Source organism: Dama dama, chromosome X (genome assembly GCF_033118175.1).
Source record: "Dama dama isolate Ldn47 chromosome X, ASM3311817v1, whole genome shotgun sequence".
Classification (NCBI taxonomy): Eukaryota; Metazoa; Chordata; class Mammalia; order Artiodactyla; family Cervidae; genus Dama; species Dama dama.
Window position 1 is genome coordinate 132,276,790 of NC_083714.1, and position 19,136 is coordinate 132,295,925.

Below are 19,136 nucleotides of genomic sequence, written 5' to 3' on the forward strand. Positions count from 1 at the left end.
CCATCCTCCCACATCCAATCCATAAGCAAGGACACATTTGACTCCATACTAAAATGCACTTTGAACCTCTCTTCTTGTCTTTATCTCCATCACCAACACCTTTTTCCAGGCCACCATCATCTCTAGCCTTTTAAATATTCTCCCCTCTTCCTTGCTTATTCTATTACAGTTTATTCTCCACATAGCAGTGATATGAGCTCATCAAAGCTCAAACCAAACAACTCCACTGCTTAAAACCTTCCAATGGGGCTTCCCTTGTGGTCCAGTGGTTAAGAATCCACCTTCCAATGCAGGGATGTGGATTTGATTCTTGGTTGGGGAACTAAGGGCCCACATGCTGCAGGGCAACTAAGCCTGCACACCATAATTTGAGAGCCCGTGCAACGCAATAAGGAAAACCCGCATACTGCAATGAAGACCCAGTACAGCCAAAACAAAAACAAAAACAGAAAAAAAAGAACTTTCCAAGGATTCCTACTACACTAAGAAACCAGCACCTTCCCAAAATGGCCTACAAAGGCCCTGCCGGCCTCTGCCTCTTTCTCACCTCATGTCATGCCACTCTTCTCCATGTTTAGGCGGCATTGTTTTATTGCGAGTTCTGGAAACATCCTTTCCCACCTCAGGGCCTTTGCACATTCAGTTTCCTCTGCCTAAAGTGTTCTTTTCTCACCCTATCAATCTCAGTTCTTATTACAGAGCCGCCACTCACCCTCTGCCCCAGTTTCTCTTCTTCAGTCTTTTGTTGGTTTTCATATTACTTAGCAGGAGTTATCTTGTTTACTTGTTTACTCAGCTTTGTCCACCACCCACTCTCTCTTGTAAGCTCTGAAGGCAGGAACATATGCTTATTCACTGTTTTCTCCCCAGGGCTGGTGGGGATAGGACAGTGCTGGTGTTTAGTAGAAGCATAGGACATTCAGCACAAACATTCCTTCTCTGTTATTTCTGAGGCCCACCTGCACCTCATGCCTTTTCCGCATACCGTGGTGCAACTAAGCGTGAGCACCAAAGAAGCACTTTGCGCTTCCTGTCACAATATGAAGCTTTCACAGTGAACCCCCTTGTCTTGGTTTGGGTTGCCTCAAATCTAGACATGGAGACAGACTTGGACTTGTCTATTTGGTGGTCTGTTTGGGTGATCCCAGAGAACGTAAGTGAGGGAGTGGAGAAGTGAGACAGGGAAAGGAAAAAGCCAATAAGAGCATAATAACGAGTGAGTCACTTGCTGCTGTGGGCAATGGGGGCTCAGTCCTGCTGGGGACCTCTGGAAACTAGACCACATTTCACCATCATTCCACCAGAGGATGGGGAGGTGGGGCATTTATCACCAACTGGCGTCTCCATTGGCTGAGGTTAGTCCCTAGGGGTGTCTGCTCCCTGGCAATTCTGGGTCATGGCTGTAGCATACCCAGGCAACCTGCCGTGGAGATGGAGAGCGCTCCAATGCAGAGAAGCAGAGAGATCCCGGCTTTTGAGGTGTGAAGTTGACAGTGTACTGAGGACTGTCTACAGCTGCAGCACTCAGGTGGGTAGAGCTATATTGAGAAAGACATCAACGGTGTCTGCCACACCTGCTCATGGCTTACACTAGTTCACTTTGCGTTTCTGTCGCTTATGAGTAAAGAAGCCCCGATTATGCAGCTTACCTCAGTTCTTTCCACAGAGGCAGCCACATCCATGTTGGGTCAGCCTTGTGTACAAGGCACTGCTCCCAGGAGTGCTTTCCTTCACATAAACAACAGGAGGAGCTACTGAGGGGTCACTGGGGGCAAAATCTATGGGATGACTGCAGGGCAAGGTGTCAAAAATGGCTCATTGTTGTTCATTCATGGAGTGACGCCACCTAGCGTCTGGGGAAGAGCTCTGAACTCAGAGGAACATCCAAACATCTGGGGAAATATTAAGGTGCCTACCCTAATCTCAGGAAGTATGGGCTTCCCTGAAATCTCAGTTGGTAAAGAATCCGCCTGCAATGCAGGAGACCCCGGTTTGATTCCTGGGTCAGGAAGATCCCCTGGAGAAGGGATAGGCTACCCACTCCAGTATTCTTGGGCTTCCCTTGTGGCTCAGCTGGTAAAGAATCAGCCTGCAATGTGGGACACCTGGGTTCGATCCCTGAGATGGGAAGAATCCCTGGAGAAGGGGAATGCTACCACTCCAGTATCCTGGCCTGGAGAATTCCATGGACTATATAGTCCATGGGGTCACAAAGAGTTGGACATGACTGAGCAGCTTTCACTTTCACCCTAATCTCTTCCCCAGTGTATAAAGAATTCACTTTTGGTGCCACAAAACCTCAAAGTATGATGTCTAAACTGACTTTTGAAGACACAGTTCTTTTAAACAGCACATGAACAGAAGTTAGTTGGTGAGCCCCAAACTGAGATGATCCACAATGATCTGCTGACTTCCTTAGCTACTGGAAAGTTGATTTTCTCTTTACTGACCTGAAATCAAGTATTTGGAATCCATTCAGCTGCAGGGAACAGGCATGTGACTTTAGGGGCTCATACAGACTGGAGCTTCTTCATCTTATGTAATGAGAAGACAGGCAGTAGATGGTTGTGGGTTGACTGTGCTGTCACGGACTCAGACACCCCTCACTTATAAATGGATGAATGATAAGTGAGTCACAGTTTAATCCTTCTACTGAAGGGAAATTCTGTATAAAGGTAATTTTATTTTTGTTATTATGTTTAAAAATTTTTGGCTGCACCCTGTGGCATGTGGGACCTTAGTTTTCCAACCAGGGATTGAACTCACTCCCCCTGCACTGGAAGGTGGAGTCTTAACCACTGGACTGCCAGAGAAGTTCCAAGGTAATTTTAGAGACTAGAGAAGTAAAAAAAAGAAACAGAAAGAAAAGAAAAGAAGTGCTAAAAATAATGAGCATATTTTTTAGGATTTGGCAGTGTTCTCTTTAAAAAGTGTCCTGTCTGATACCCAGTCCTGGCCTTTATCATATGTAAAATAGATATTTTCTCTTTTGTTTTGTTCTGTTGCCTCACATGCTGTAGGGCTATAGTCATTGCCATGAGTAGAGGCAGTTGAGCAGAGAGAGACTCTGGGCCTTGGAAGCACACAAGTTGGTCAATCTGTGACCATTTTTGACCTACAAAAAGGACGGTGTCTTATAGTTCATTGTAATCAGACTGAGTGCTGATTCTGAAGCAACTTTCACAGCTCCTTGGTGACCAAGCGAGGACTCAAACACTGCTTGGCGCTTGTGCTGCCTCTTTCCAATTTTTTATTCAATACTCCCGGTCTTCTGGCCTCTGGGTAATAAAGCTAAAGATAGAAACTTTTCCTACTTTTCAAACTTGCCTGTGCCCCCTCAGAATTTGTGAGAAAACGCAGCCAGCATCTTCTGGAAGATGAGGAGGGCAGTAAGATTCCAGAGCCACCTTCCGGCTGACATTTGAGCCCTGCTTTCAGCACGGTCAAGCCTTTTGGAGGCAGTGTATGGCTTGTATCAAACTCTATATTTAGGAAGAACAACTGTGAACTATGACAGGAATTCTCTTTAACACTTATCCTTAAACTGAGTTCCCCTCCAGCCCCGAGCCGGGAGCAGCTCTCAGTACCGGGTGAAGCACAGATCGCTTGAGCTATTTCAGCCACATGAAAAGCATCGGAACCGAGATCACAGCTCAGAGGACACCCGGCGTCCCTTCCACTCTCTGAGGAGACTTGTATCCTTGTACCTGGCTGCCTGGGACTTTCCTCAGGCAGGAAACAAGTACATAAAGCAGGTAAGCAGGAGGACTCACCTTGGGCAACCGGATTTTCTGAAAGAAATTCCCTGGCTACCTAACTTGAAGTGGCTACTTCTAACTTTGTAGGTTTGTAACTAGAGGGTGTAGCTTCCTTATAAATTCACTCTCCATTAGTGATGTTGCTGCCTCTGTTTTCTAAATTGTTTGGAGGGTGGGGAGGTTGAAAGAATATTGAACTAAAGTAGTTTTCATTGATAGTGACTTGAAGAAAATTTCCACGGTCCAGCTAAGATGACTCTGACCCTGAATTATGTCATTTTGTCATTCATTATGTCATTATGTCATTTTGATTCTTATGGCCAGGGTTGCAGCCCATCAGCTGCAGACCCGACTCAAGCTGTAAGCCTAGAAATAATCAGGAGAACTGAGGGCAGAGAAAAACTTTGGTTTACCTGAACACAAATCATTGCCAGAGCTGTTAACACATTACAAGTTTAAAATGCTTTTCTCTTCTCCTTAAGTGCCAGGCTTGACCTCAGTGATAAAGTTGTAGCAACTTATAGAACTGTTAATACTCCAGACCCGTCTTTTCGAAAGCCCCCCTTTGATCACAGCATTCCCCAGACCCAGCAGAGGAGAGGGCAGCAAGCTTGTCTCTCTGTGTGGGCACCAGAGGCTGAAAACGTGGCACGCGGACTGCCTCTTCCCTCTCGGCACATCTCATGCAGAGTTGAATAAAGAGTTAGTTTGGACAGCTGAACATCTTTCTGCACCCTTCTTGGGAATTATTTTTAGCTGCAGGACAGAAGATAATTTCCTGTGAGACTGAGCTGTAGCCACTTAATTGACCTTTAAAAAGAACAAACAAAGCCCCCTCTCTCCATATATTGATTTATTTTCCTCTGACTCCCTTCTTCCTAAATTAGTGCTATTAATGTTGACAAATGTTTAGAACGTGGAAGAGTCTTATTTAGAAGTCAGATATTAGATGCTGTCCAATCAAATACCAGCAGAGGAATACTATTCATGACTCAGCGTATAGACCATTAAAGATCCCCACAGACTTGCACAAGTGCCAGGAAAATTCATCCGTGCTAAGCTGGCAAGCATTTCCATGATAATACAGGCTTTTTAAAAGTCCATACACTCTTGGTCAAACTGTCTGTGTTCTCCAACTGAAGCCAGAACTAGGAGACGCAGTAATAGAGGTACTCTAAAGAGTATCTCCTTGGATGCAAAGCTGTGGTCCCGATGTGAGTGGAGCTGTACATCTAAGGCATAGCTTTCTTTTTGGGGGCCCAGGATGAAGCATGCAGAAACAGAAGGAAGGTGCATTCTACACCCTGCATCCCTAATGCAGGTGAATGCAGGGCCATGAAAGAGCCAGGGAACACTGTCTATTTTTATTCATCAGTGTGCTTTGCCCTGATTTCTCTGAGAATAATGAGGACAGCAGGATGGGCTGCAGAACTGATTTACACGAACATTTTCTAGCCTGTTCGCAAGGAATGAGCGCTGGGATCTGACCAACTTTCTAGAGATATCTCTCTCCCAGACTGACATATATGTTGAGAAGGAATCTGTTTGCAAATAAGGTTATACCAAAGCTATGTTGGAGACAAGGCCCGAGGAATAAGGCTGAGGGGTCCACAACATACAACGAATCCAGTTTAGCAAAAAACAAAATCAGTCTAATTTTAAAAATATCCATGCAGTACAAATGCAATCATTCAGTGCCTTATTTTTTTCACATTTCAACTTGCTATTGTAATAACATAAAGAAGTTCCTAATCCCCACATTTCAAATTGACATACATTTTTAAAAGTTCTCAAGTCTTAATAGTTAAACTTTAATTGTACACCTATAGAGAATGCTATAGGATGAGATATTTAAAGTCCTGTGAGAATTATTGCTTTGCGTGACTTCTAATAGCTTTTGAGGAATAGAAACATTAAATATTAAACTACAAAACTTTTCTTTTTGAAATTGAGCTTTGTGTCCTAGATCCAAAAATTAAAAATCCTTCATTGACTTTTTTACACTGCAGAAAAGACAGCAATCTATCTGAAACCTATCACAGAGCAAAATGCATTCCTGATTGTTCAACTTGTGATAGCTCTTTAATTTTTTTAACCATATTGAAAATAATTCTACCTAGACCCTTATGCATGGTGGCTATATCTGTATATTACCAAAACATTCAGGTAGAACTTTAAAAAAAAAAAAAACATCGTTTTCAGGTATGTGATTCCAAAGACCATATAGTTAGATGTACTATTTACGAGAGTTTAAAAAATTATGTAATGATTTAACCTCATATAATAGAGCCTAACACTTTGAAGATTTTTTCAGAGTTCTCAGATCTTTTATTTCTAAAGTGTTGTGGGGCATCACTATCGCAATTCTCACTCTGTATTAAAACTGTATAGCAGTAAAGAACTAAAGGTCTCCAGCTAAAATCAATGGCAATAAAACAACAAATACTTGCATCATGCTTTATATACTTCACAAGGCATTGTCAGGGCCCTTATGTCATTTTGATTCTTACCACAACCTGTGAAGCAGGTAAAATTTAAAGAAGAGGAAATGGGCCTCAAGATGGTGACTGACATAGTCCAGGTGACATTGGACTTGTGGCAAATGCAGACACTGCTGTGTTCAATTACTCACCAGTAACCCACACACTTACACCAGTCAACTGAGGAAACGCTAATTAACCCAGTTTACAGTTTGGGGTTTAAAAAGCAGCATGTTTTTAATTCACTGAATTTCAAACTACCACTTCACCGTGTCATATTTAATCGACCAAGCTAAAACAATACATGTACGGAGCTGGGCTGTTCCCTGCGCCCTGAGCCCCAGTAGCCCACGACCACTAGTCACTGGGCTCAAAGTCAGGTCTTCAACGGAAAGAAAGCAAAGGTCCTTTCAGAAGGAAGCACTGCTATACCTCGGGGATCTGACACCGTCATGTAAGTCCTAAGTGCTTCCGGAGAGTGTTTCATTAAAAGCAAAGAAGACAGAGGTGAAGCTTGCTTGCGAGCTGCCGGGTTTACAGAGTCCAGGTTCTGGACGCACCGAGCAGGGAGATGCGGCCCCCAGGTCTCTGGGTGGAACAGACATGTGCCCAGCGAGCAGACAGCATCGCGGTAATAGGAACGAAGTATGGGCCATTCCTCCTCGGGTGTTTGACGGAGGGGAGGCGCTCCCCATGGGCTGACTGCACAGCCCTGGCAACAACTCCGTTCAGATCAAAAGTTCAGTTTCAAGCAGAAAGCTTCCGAGGCCCCAGACAAAGGTGTTTTATTCCCACAACCTCTTTGCTTTGCTGTTCTGGGCAGGAGGGCAGGAGGGCAGGGAAGGAGATGATAGCGCCTTTCAAGTTTCTGATTGCCTTTCAGGAGCATCAGGGGCGAGGCATCTCAGCATTTCTCCTCCTGAATGATTTATCCAGTGCTCTAGTGTTCCCTCTCCCTGAGGCCTGAGGAAGGAGAGTCTCTAAGTAACCAGAAACTGAGACTGAAAGAATATATGGCCAGTGAAAGGGGTGATCGCCCAGTTGAATCATGAGTTAAATTCAAATTTATCACTCCTGAGAATCTGAATGCCACCACCTCTAACAGTTTCTTACTTGTTTTTTTAGGGATAAGACCGCATCAATATGTCGAAACAGCCAGTTTCCAATGTCAGAGCCATCCAGGTGAGTAGACACATTTATGTGTTCGCATCAGCAACTTCCAGCCTGTTTGCTTAATAAATCAGACTTTCTGTGATCGTTCACCCACCTGATGATCACAGTTCATCCAACTTCAAAGAGAGAAGAAAGACTTGTATAAGGTACAATTCAGGAAGAAAAAAGGCTGGTAATATACAGCTAAGAAGGGAGAAGCTGTTTCTGTGTAAATATGCATAATTGTAAGGGACTCAAAGTTGATGAATGAGAATTAAATGGCCTTCTACAAAAATGTAGTACACATGTTTTTGATGTTTTTTGATGTGTAAGTTTTTGATATGCTCATTGATAGAAATTTTAAAATTCCATTTTCATTTTTAGATCCAATTGAGTTTGTTGACTCATCTGTTTAGAATACATGGTTCTTGAAAAACGTCCTTTTCTTGTCAAGTGTTCTTCCCAAGGCTTGGGTGTTTATCTTTTAAAGTCTGTATTCTATTATGTCTCCTCATGCCCTCCCAGCAAACAAATTCTTCGGTTGTTTCAACAGACTTAAGTGTTACCTACAATAAGGGGAGGGGGAAGCAGGCATTTTGGAGCACAAACACAATTACAGAGAAAGCTTTTAGTATTTGTTTTGACTCAATACTAAATTTGTTATTTCTCTTAAGAGCTCAGTGTTTAACTCTCAAATGGCTCCCACCCTGAGATGCTGGGCACAATGCTTTATTATAAAATTCCATCTTTTCTTTCCATCAAATTGGAGCTATCTGCACTTTCTCTAATGGAACTTTTAAACTTTCTTTTCCTGGACTTTCATGAATACTGCAGAGCATATGGCAGCTCCTGAATACTTGGGGTCTGATGCACCATCACACATACACCTATTCATAAGCAACTGACTGTATGTTGAAGGGACATGTATGTGGTCAGGTTGTGAGGTGAAGGATCCTAATACATACAGGTGGTGGAAGTGGGTGGAGGGATGTATCTTTACCTGTCATGATAATGCATAGCCTTAAGTGGAGGGGATCCTTAAGTGGCAAGATGTATAATAGCCTAAGAAAATCTGTCATAGGACAAACCACCCAGGAAGGGCCTATCAGCCAGGAATCAACTTTGCATTGCCATGTTTGCCCTCTGGTGTACACCTAATGAGTCTCTGATGTACCTGACACTGGTAGTGGACTTCATTTTGCCTCCCAGGCCTATAGGCATCCTTGAGCCTTTGAACCGTCTGTGTTACCCAGTGTGTATAGCTCTTAGTGGTACAGGCTGTGAAGCCAGAGATTACTGGAGCTTGAATCCTTAATCCATTTCATATTGTTTCCACATCTGTAAAAAAGGAACAGCACTCACCTCCTAGGCTGCACACAGAAGATGCTTAAAACAGTACAGTAAGCCCTCATTAAGGGTCAATCTGTTATTATAATAATCATTCAGGAATGCTCTATGCTCTATGTTAAATTGACAAAAAATAATAAGATTAATCACTGCATTCTAAGCTCTTGAAGTGCTAAACATAAAATTTCCTTTTTATTTTGTAGAACATAAAAACATAGTCTCTCAGTCTGCCTTTTCTTCTCTTCCTTTTACAGCTGAAAATGTGTTGATTTTTCTTCCTTAGTGCTTCCTGGCCTCCCTCAAATCTACAATGAAAACTCATCAGTATTCTGTCTATTAATTTTGACCTTGATATATTTTTAGGTCTGTAATATTTTTAAAAAACTCCCATTGACTGTTCATAATAGCTGTTGTTATACTGCATTTTTTAAAAAACCCATCTAGGATACATGTATAAGTATGGCTGAGTCCCTTTGCTGTTTACCTGAAGCTATCACAACACTGTTAATCAGCTATACTTCAATACAAAATGTTTTTTGTGTTAAAAAAATAAAAATAAAATTTTAGAAAATCCATCTACTCTACCAACAAAGGCAATAGAGTACTTCCTTATGGATGTGGTAACACCTCTTTCAATGTATTTTATGGCAGACAGAAAGCCTACTTTAATGCTGCTTCAAATGAAATTTTATTTCTTGTGGTTAAATAGGATCTGCACTACCTGATATTCTCCTATCATCTCACATTAACCTAAAGTAGCGTCTATTAAATAAAATATGAAAATGGTTACACAGTACAAAATGCTTTATTGTAGGAACATTATCTAGGGTATGGTCTTGTGCAGAACAAATAGAAACCTCAACTGATGAGGGAGTGCCCTTGTTGTATAAATACTAAAGATCTTAAATATTCTATTCAACACACTCTAGCCACTTCTTTTTACTAGGATCTTATTTCTAATCCAGTTCAGCTGTCATATTCTGGACTCATGCTTTGTTCCAGTCACCATACTAAGTGTCAGCTATGCAAAGATGAATTGAAATCTGATCCTGGAGTTTGAGGGGCTCATGGTCTCTAGGACTATGTGACTGGGCAACTTATTTCATCCTTTTTTGTGTGCCTCGGTTTCCTCATCTGTCAAGTGGGGAATTCATCACATGTGAGCTCATAGGGTTGTTGCGAGGGTTAAATGAATCCATATGTGTAAATGCCTAGGTCAATCCATGGCTTACTGTAACTGCTCAATAAATATTAGACATTATTATCATTCATCATCATTGTAATCATGTGGTTCCCAATGTATGTCTTTTAGAAGAGTTGTTTTATGGGATGTTGTTAATTAAAGAGTTCCATGAAAAAGTGTTTGGAAACACTGCATTAAGCAAAGTTGAATAGGATCCTTACTGTAGGATTTCTCAGAATCCATAACTTGCTAATGACTTCGTAATTTCCAAGAAGGCGGTGACATATGCAATACTTTTTAAACGTACTGGACCTTTGAAATGAGTATCTTGTAGGATAGTATTTTTCAGTGCAAACTTCTAGAAGTAATGGCTAGATCTCTATTTTGTCTGGATTGAGCAAATTGAAGCCACTGTCAACCATACTTCTAGCAGTCAGGCATAGGTAATTGAATTACTGTACCTATGTGCTTTAGACAACATGAAACCAAAAGTTTACAGATCTCTGGCCATTCACTCACTCTGTGTCCTTAGTTCACCCTTAGTTTATCCTTCTGTAAAATAAGAACAATCATACTACTGAACAGGATTGTTATAATGAATACACAAAATAATGTACGGCAAGTGCCTGGTTTACAGCACACAAAGTCCTTAAGAGACAGCTCTTCTAATTATCCAAGTAATGCATGGAATGCCCTTGCTTTCTCTTCAGCTGCTTCCATCTCCTCCCTGCCCCAGAGCAAGAGGGAGGCCAGAATGAGACCCACCCTTAGAGGACAAGGATAGTCGTCTTTCACATTCACATTGAAGAAGAGACTGCCTTTGACTTATAAGAAGATTCTATCTAAGTCTACATTTCTTTTCAATTGTATTAATGAAATCTCACTTATGCCAGGGGCATAAAAATATCCTGAAGAAATCAGTTAATCCTTCCATAGCCTGGAGAGGGCCTTAGTCTTCCAAGCAGCTGATAAGGTTCTGGACTAGATGTCAGCCCACCTCTTCGGTAAAGGACCAAATAGTGAATACTTCAAGATTTACAAATCACTGGGTCTCTGTAGCACTACTCAACTCTACTGGGACAGCACAAAGGCAGCCATAGGCAACGTACAAGTGAATGGGGGTGGCTGTGTGTCAGTGAAAATTTATTTACAAAAACAGGTGGAGGATGGATTTGGCCCATGGGCTGTCATTTGCTGACCCTGGTTCTGTACTCTGTAGTCTGCTTCTTAAACCCCACTGTTGATGGGAGTGGAGTTGCAACCAAGGTAACCTCAGCACACTAGGCACGGTGGATCTGATACCTTCAGATGAAAGAATCTAACGTGACAGGTGGTGGGGCAAGCTAGAGCTGCCGGGAAATCTAACCCCATCAGCGATCTGTTCACTGAGTCTAATGAGACCAAGTGACAATGACCACTGGCAGCACCTGCCTGTCCTTCCCCTGCCTCCTGAACACATCCCCCTTGGAAGGTATCATGGGGCCTCCCCGGGGCCCCAGCCCACTGAGAGTCAATGTTCTCCGGGTCATCAATGGCCCTTTTTCTCCATTGATGATCAAAGTGAGTGGAGTATTATTGTCCTTTCCCACGAGATCTGAGAGTTTCATGGTTGAACGGAAAAGAGTCCTGTGTCCTAGTCATAGCTGTGCTCTGTGACTTCATGCCCCCATGATCCTTATGAGCTGCAAAGGGCATGGGGGCTGGGTGGGAATGATGCTGCATTAAATGACCTGTAAGCCTCTGTCCAGCCTCTAACAGTCTACAAACTTTTTACTTTGGTCGAATTTACTTATATCCCTTTGTTGTGTGCCAGTCTGCCTTAAATTAGTTTGCAAGTCACACTTACAGGTTAATCATTACTACATAAAAACACTGAAAAACCTATTAGCTTAAAATAGCAATAACTATTACCTTTCACAATTCGATCTTGACTGTTACAGATACCATAAAGGATAACATTACAGATATTTCAATTATTACAAGGACAGTATGGAGGTTCCTCAAAAAACTAAAAATAGAACTACCATATGATCTATGAACTTCTTGAGACTAATTTCTAAGGTTTATTATTAGGATGATAATAATAGTCACAGTTTCTTCCGGGTTTACTATGGACTTGGCACAATGCAATGGGATTTCCATGGATTATAATGAAAGGTTTGGAGAAGCAAAAGAACTCACTCAGGATCACACAGCACGTGAGTAGAAGAGTCAGGAGCTGAACCCCACTTGCTTGATCCCAAAGCCCGTGTCAGGAACCACCTTGCAAAACTGTCCAGTCTCACTGCTTACCATCTCCACCTCAGTACACGGAATAAGGGTGGAGGAGTGGGATCAGACCATCTGAAGGGTAATCATACTGACCAAGGCTACTTGAGAGAGAATTAGCATTTTATAGATGCTAAATACTCCCTTTTAAAGCCCTCAACTGACATGCAGAACGGCTGTCAGCATTTCAGCAGAAGCAGCTAGCAGTTTACACTGATTAAAGTCACCTTACATGTAAGTTGGCTAGGAGTGAAAAGTACAAAGTACAGTGACTCAGTGACAAACGTGGTCTGGAAATACAAATGACCACGGCCACTGAATCCCACCGCTCTGCTTAATTGATTTAATCAAGCTGCTTGTGAAACTAGACCTAACTTCTTTATCATACATTTTAGAGGAATGATTATATGAGCCTTGCATCATTCGTTAGTGTGTGGCCTCTTACCATGGGAAGTTTCCATTGTCACCCAATCCATGTGTAGAACAGAATATCTTGATGCCCCTAGTTTTAGTACTTCTTTTCTTTCCCCGTTACCATTGTTCTTCCACTCTCCATTGCCCAGGGCATAAGGGCTCCATGGAAGAAGAAAACAGCCCGACAAAAATAATTACAGACAGGTGTTAGGGACTCTAATCCCATTTACAATTTTCAGTTTAAAAAAAGATTTCAGGTATATGACAGTCCTTGGTACAAAGGAAGAGACTATCATCATCCATGGTTTGTCAGTTAATCAAATACATTTATGAAGGCTAAAAATAATAATGATGATACATATCTTTCTTTACTATTTTATTTAAATTTGTAAAAGAGAAAAAATGAATTTTCTTTTACCACATTTTTCTTTTGACCTTGGATCTACTGTTTCTTTCTTAAGTAAACCACTGTAATTCATTGTTTATGATTTCCAATGCTGGTTTCTTTGAAGTGCAGCCAGAACTTGAAATGGAGCAATTTGACTCTAGAGCTACTTCCAGCTGGTGATCTTTGCTGCTCTGCCCAGGGTTCCATATTGGTGACATGAGGCAAGCAGCCATATACTGACTAAAAGATGTCATTTTTTGAGGTTGACATTCACAAGTACATCAGAAACAACCTACCTCCAACCAATTGTACACATTATCTTAATAGTTGTACAGTACATTCTTGAAATCTGCTTTTCCCTGGATGACAAGACTACGGTTGAGTCACTCAGGAAATTATTGAAGAGAACAAAAAGTGTTGAGAACAGAGGGGGAAAAAAAACCTTTCAATATGAAACATCATGGGTGAAGAACTGGGGCTGAGTGGGAGTTTCTCAAAATGGTGTTGAGTGGGAAAGTTTTGTGTATTCTGAATCCATTTCACATTTCAAGAATCCCTACAGACAAAGAAGTTATGTGTTCCAGTGATATAGAATTTTATTTTAAAGCAGGTTGAATATATTTTAGTTGGGTGTGTGTGTGTGTCTGTCTGTCTGTCTTCCTAATCTGGGCTAATATATTAAATAAGAAATCTTAGTTTTTAGTTAGATATAGGAAAAACACATATCTTTCTGAAAATCTTCTGTGAAGATGCTAGAAATCTCAAAATGCCATACCCTGCTCCGTTCAGAGAAAGACTAGGATGTAAGAATAGGAAAGCGCAGGAAGAAATACTGCAAAATGCAACCCTGTAGGGGTTCTTCTACACGCGGGATGGGAGAAAGGCATGGGGGATGCTAGAGATTCTGGCAGGAGCTGCTGGAAACTTCTAAAAATGAAAGATAGAACCCATAGGGAGTCATCTGAAACAAATATGCAATGGGAGGAAACTCCAAAAGCCTGAACACTAAAAAGAGCAATGGAGTGGGGACCAAAAGGAGGGGGAGATCAGAGGACAATGGCTCCGGAAAGCAAAGTGGAGTGGGATTGTCAGTACTCAGTGGCTGGCAGCGATCAGAACCCAACCCATTGGGTAAAGATGTCATTGCATTGTAAGTCACACAGGAGTGGCTTTGGAGGGAATATTGTTTCCAGAATTCTCGGGCTCAAAGCCCAGAGCCAAGCAGGAGAACAATACAAATAATTAAGGGACTGGTGGAATTAACTTACAGGGAATTCTTTCTGCTTTTCTTTACCTGGTGAGATCAAGTGTAGTATTCATTTCACATCAGATAGGTCTATTATCAGGGAACTGTATCCTGTTCTGGCAAAAGATGATCTAGTAGATTTTTTCCATTCCCAACTTTGAGGATGTAACAAATTATGTATAGCTTGGGAAAGTGATGCACTGGGTCTGCTGTGTCAGAGGCATATTTAAAAATATCTAAGATGAATGCATCTCAAGGACGGAAAAAATGCTAGAGAATGTGTTACAAAAGAAAAATAAAAGCCCACTTCCTTTACACTTATGCAGAATCTATATAAAGAAGGAAGTCCAACCTTATATATATCAACCCAAGGTCATTGATTTCTGTGTTTATTTACTCTTTCATAAAAATGTAGCTCATATTCCAAACTCATTTTGAGTAGTAAATACGATGCTCAATTTGCAGATGGAAAAATCAAGTCATTGAGAAGGTATTTTGTTTGTGTTCAAACAGAGCAGGACACTGAAAGAAACGAGAACATGACACAATTCTCCTACCGATAGAATAAAAACAGAGAGCTAGAGGTCTATACATTTCTATGAAATTAAAATTATAAGGAATTTTCCTATGGCTCTAATTTAGTCTATAATTTGTCACTCAGATATCACCGCCCTACAATTATATTAATGAATCATCTCTAATCATTTACAAAGCACTCTGCCGACATTCCCTTTGTGTGTATGTTAACAACTGGATACTTGTCATGTTCATAGGCTGCTGTGGATCTCTGTCAATATTTCCTGTCAAAAAACCCATTTAGGTTCCTGGTTTTTTGAGTGACGCCTTAAAGATGAAAAAGCATCAAGCCAGTTAATTAATGGCTCATTTTTCAGTGTTCTTTTGACACCTATTCTAGAATTATCCATTTGTGTGCCCCTTTTCCAAGGTCATTCTCAAGGTGTGAGTTTGCAATTTTAGAGCCGGTTTAGAGAAAGTGAGAGTGGTTAGAGTTAACTTTGGTCAAATGAAAAGAGCTCTTTGGAGAGGAGTTTGATAGAGTGAAAAAGTCTGTCCCTAAGGTCAGGGAATGTGGGTCTGGAATCTTGGCTTTTCCTTGAACTGTTTGAGTGCCACTGAGTGTGTCACCTAACCTCTGTGAGGCTCAGTTTCTTTGTGAATAAAATGAAGATGACAGCCTGAACCTCAGAAGTTTGTGGTAAGGATGAAAGTGTGGCAACAACCTAGGCTGAATCTTCGGGTTTGGGGTGAACATGGCAGTTGGTGGGGGTGGGGGGAGAGGCAGTCACTGTTCCACAATATCACCACCAGGTTAAGGTGAAAGTTAGTCCCAACCCAACTCTGCCACTTTGTTAACACACATTTGCTAGCAAACAAGCAGAAACCATCTGCAGAGTCTGTCTGTGAGCTGGGTGAAGCCTCACCTCTTGTCCCTTTAAGTGCTCTGAGTGACTGCCAGTTTGCATAAAAGATTCCTGTGGGGATTCTGTTGCCCCAGGCTGGCAGCTGTAAGCTGGAATTCCTCATTATCAATGGCTGGAGACTGGCCCATCTGGGGATCACTCTTCTGAGCTCTGAATCTCAAGATGCAAGCTATAGGCATCAGATTCTTACACTCTGTTCAGCAGTGTGGGAAAGTTCTCGCAAATATTTTAACCACTCTACATATCTTAACCTCCTCCACCTTCATCAAGAGAAGCCATTTCTAACATTCATTTCATTATCTCACCTATTTTTTCTGCAAACATTAAAGTCTCAGGCATTGGTGGAGATGAGGCTAACAGAAAACACTTGAAGCAGCAGTCTGGAGAATGCAGTCTTAGTGATATTTTATCACCTAACCACCCCAGGAAGATGAACTCCCAGTTAGAGCAATGGAGTTCCCTACAACTGCAGTTTAAACCAATCTGTGTATATAAAATATCACACTGTCTATGCTAAAGTGGTTAAAAGTAAATTACAGGCATCTTAACCATGGGCAGAGTGAACACTTTAAATGTACATCAACACTCATCCACTGAGGGATGATCTCTTTCAATGGTTGTCAGATTGGGCCCCAGGTTCCTTGGAACTGCTCATGGCCCAGGGCTTGGGGGAAGGAGGTGGGATCTGGGCGCCCCATCACCTTGGCCAGAGCAGGTCCATCTCCACTGAGTCTGCATTTTAGATAGTCTCACCATGCTTTTCTTAAAAGAAGGGTTCCATGGACAAGAGGTTTGAAAAGTGGCTCAGACAGTAAAGCGTCTGCCTACAATGCGAGAGACCCAGGTTCAATCCCTGGGTTGGGAAGATCTCCTGAGGAAGGAAATGGCAACCCACTCCAGTATTCTTGCCTGGAAAATCCCATGGACGGAGGAGCCTGGTAGGCTACAGTCCACCGGGTGCAAAGAGTTGGACACAACTGAACGACTTCACTTTCTTTCACTATCAATGAAGCCTAATATTCATATTAAACAAATGGGAAAGATGTGACTCAGAGCAGTTGCCACTTTTCCAAGCAGAGAGTAGCTGTAGCCACTCCTAGCAGTGAGCTCTTTTTTACTACCATAGGCCACCCATGGACCATGGAGAGGCCACATGCATTGCTAAAATCAATCTTTGAGCAAGAAAAGGTGGCATTTCCTGACCATGTGCTTTACTAAATGCATTATCCTGGATGATTTTTACATGTTCCGTTACTGAAAACCACAACCTACCGTAGAGTATACACACTTGATTAAATGGGTTAGCTTACTAATCTTATATTTCAGAAACAATATGCTAACTTGAACTTCCTATTAGGAAGATGCCCTCTGTAGATGCTTAATAAATGGGTAAGGATGGTGGTGATCTAAATTAAACTTTTAGCCAGTTAACTTTTTTCCAAATAACCCCTATATCAACTTTTCCCCTCTTTCACCCAAACTGTAGTAATGGAAAGTTATTGGTTCAATATATGTCATCCTCAGTGAGTCTTGTTTACATTGTTTTGATCTTATTTCAGGACCATAATGATATTTCAACCAATCTAAGACACTGTCTATTGTAAAACACCAGTATTTTATGTCTTGCTAAGAAATAAAACCAATGCACCTATTAAAAATTAAGATACCATTGCCTGTAAGGCACTCTGATTTCAGAGATATTAAAAGAGGTGCATTTTGGAATTCATGAAGTATGCTGCCATATTTGCCACCATATAAGACATACATTCCTCCTTGTCTTATGCTCCCCCTCCTCCCTCTTAAGGCCACCTGATGCTTCCAGTAATCATAGAAATAGCATAGAAGGCTCAGCCTTAGTATTTGCAAAATGCTTCCCTCTAAAATTGTGTTGTGATTATATTTGAACATATTTGATACATACTGACCCCAAATACTTCTTGGCATGTTTTTGCCCTAGGAAAGGTGATGGACCTCCCCGGATATGTACCACAAACACTTTTAATCTGTTTCTTTTCTGTGGGATCAGCCTTATTCTAGTAGGGAAGAAAGTTGTAAAGCCTCTATGTGGAAAAAGTCACACAGAACAGGATATAGATCCTTCATGTTGCGTGAACATGGACATTGGATACTTTCTGTGTCTTGAGTTAAACATTTCCCTGGCAACAGAACTCATATCAGGTAGTTTCAAATACCACACTTCCTAATGATTCCCTTTGCTGTGGTACCAAAATTGTGTAAATTGAATCATAAGGTAACAAAATATTTTGCTCCCTTTGCTCAGGCATCATTTTCATTCATAACATCAAAGTGCAACTTCAATTTTTCAAGCCCACATATCCAATTACTCATAAGGCAACACTTTTATCTCAAGTGGAAAAAAATACATTCTGCCTTAAAGAAAAGCCTTAATGCTTGTTTTATATGAGTGATACTCCTGGGTAAAGATGTTTTTGGTCTACATTAAACATTCTTGCCTTTTGATAACAGATGAAATATGCACAAAATTCAAATTTACATATTCTTTTTCCCAAGTCTGAATTACTGAGTCATTTATTTTCCTTACATAATTTAATGTTTAGCATATTTAGTGTGTTCTAGAAGGTATTTTATTTTTACTAATGGATGGAAATTAGTATGTCATCTTTTTTTTTTTTTTTAAATTTTTATTATTTTTATTTATTTTTTTTTTCCAGTGGGTTTTGTCATACATTGATATGAATCAGCCATGGATTTACATGTATTCCCAATCCCGATCCCCCCTCCCACCTCCCTCTCCACCCGATTCCTCTGGGTCTTCCCAGTGCACCAGGCCGGAGCACTTGTCTCGTGCATCCCACCTGGGCTGGTGATCTGTTTCACCATAGATAGTATACATGCTGTTCTTTTGAAATATCCCACCCTCACCTTCTCCCACAAAGTTCAAAAGTCTGTTCTGTATTTCTGTGTCTCTTTTTCTGTTCTGCATATAGGGAAGGAGAAGAATGTATGAATTGTGATACCAATGAACTTGACTTTCCAGCACTTTCCTCATGCACTGATCCACACAGTGGTGTGTCAGGGAGAAGGTCAAAGAGTGTCAATTACAGAGACCTAAGGAAGTGTGAGAATAGCCATAGGACGTTATGGGAAGGAGGAGGTGGTTCAGGAGGTGTCATTGCCCTCCTCCTGTGGTAAATCTGAAGGCAGCTGAAGGAGGACTAAGGTGTGGAATGGTTTGTGCAAATGCCATTGCCTCCTCTCCTAGAATTATGTGTTCCTTCCTCATCCCAGAGAGCAGAAAATATTAAGCACCACAGGAGGGCAACAGCCAGAACAAACTGTCTTCCAATTCTTTCAGCCAGTAGGGAGCTATGAAATCACTGCACAGACCTAAGGATGAGTACCACAAATGTGGAATAAATGGAAGTCAAATTATCCTTTGCATATTTTTGTACTGTCATTATAGCAATTTTCTGGAG

General features: G+C 41.4%; 1 protein-coding gene across 1 annotated transcript in view; it reads left to right on the top strand.

Annotated features, from left to right (window-relative positions):
- The first annotated feature begins 3,263 nt into the window (after positions 1-3,263).
- SMPX (small muscle protein X-linked) overlaps positions 3,264-19,136 on the top strand; it is a 50,795-nt gene continuing 34,922 nt past the window's right edge. Inside the window, exons 1-2 of the mRNA XM_061136626.1 lie at positions 3,264-3,755; positions 7,364-7,420. Of these exons, the coding sequence (XP_060992609.1) occupies positions 7,382-7,420 (39 nt within the window). The 5' untranslated portion in view covers positions 3,264-3,755; positions 7,364-7,381. The remainder of the gene's footprint in view (positions 3,756-7,363; positions 7,421-19,136) is intronic.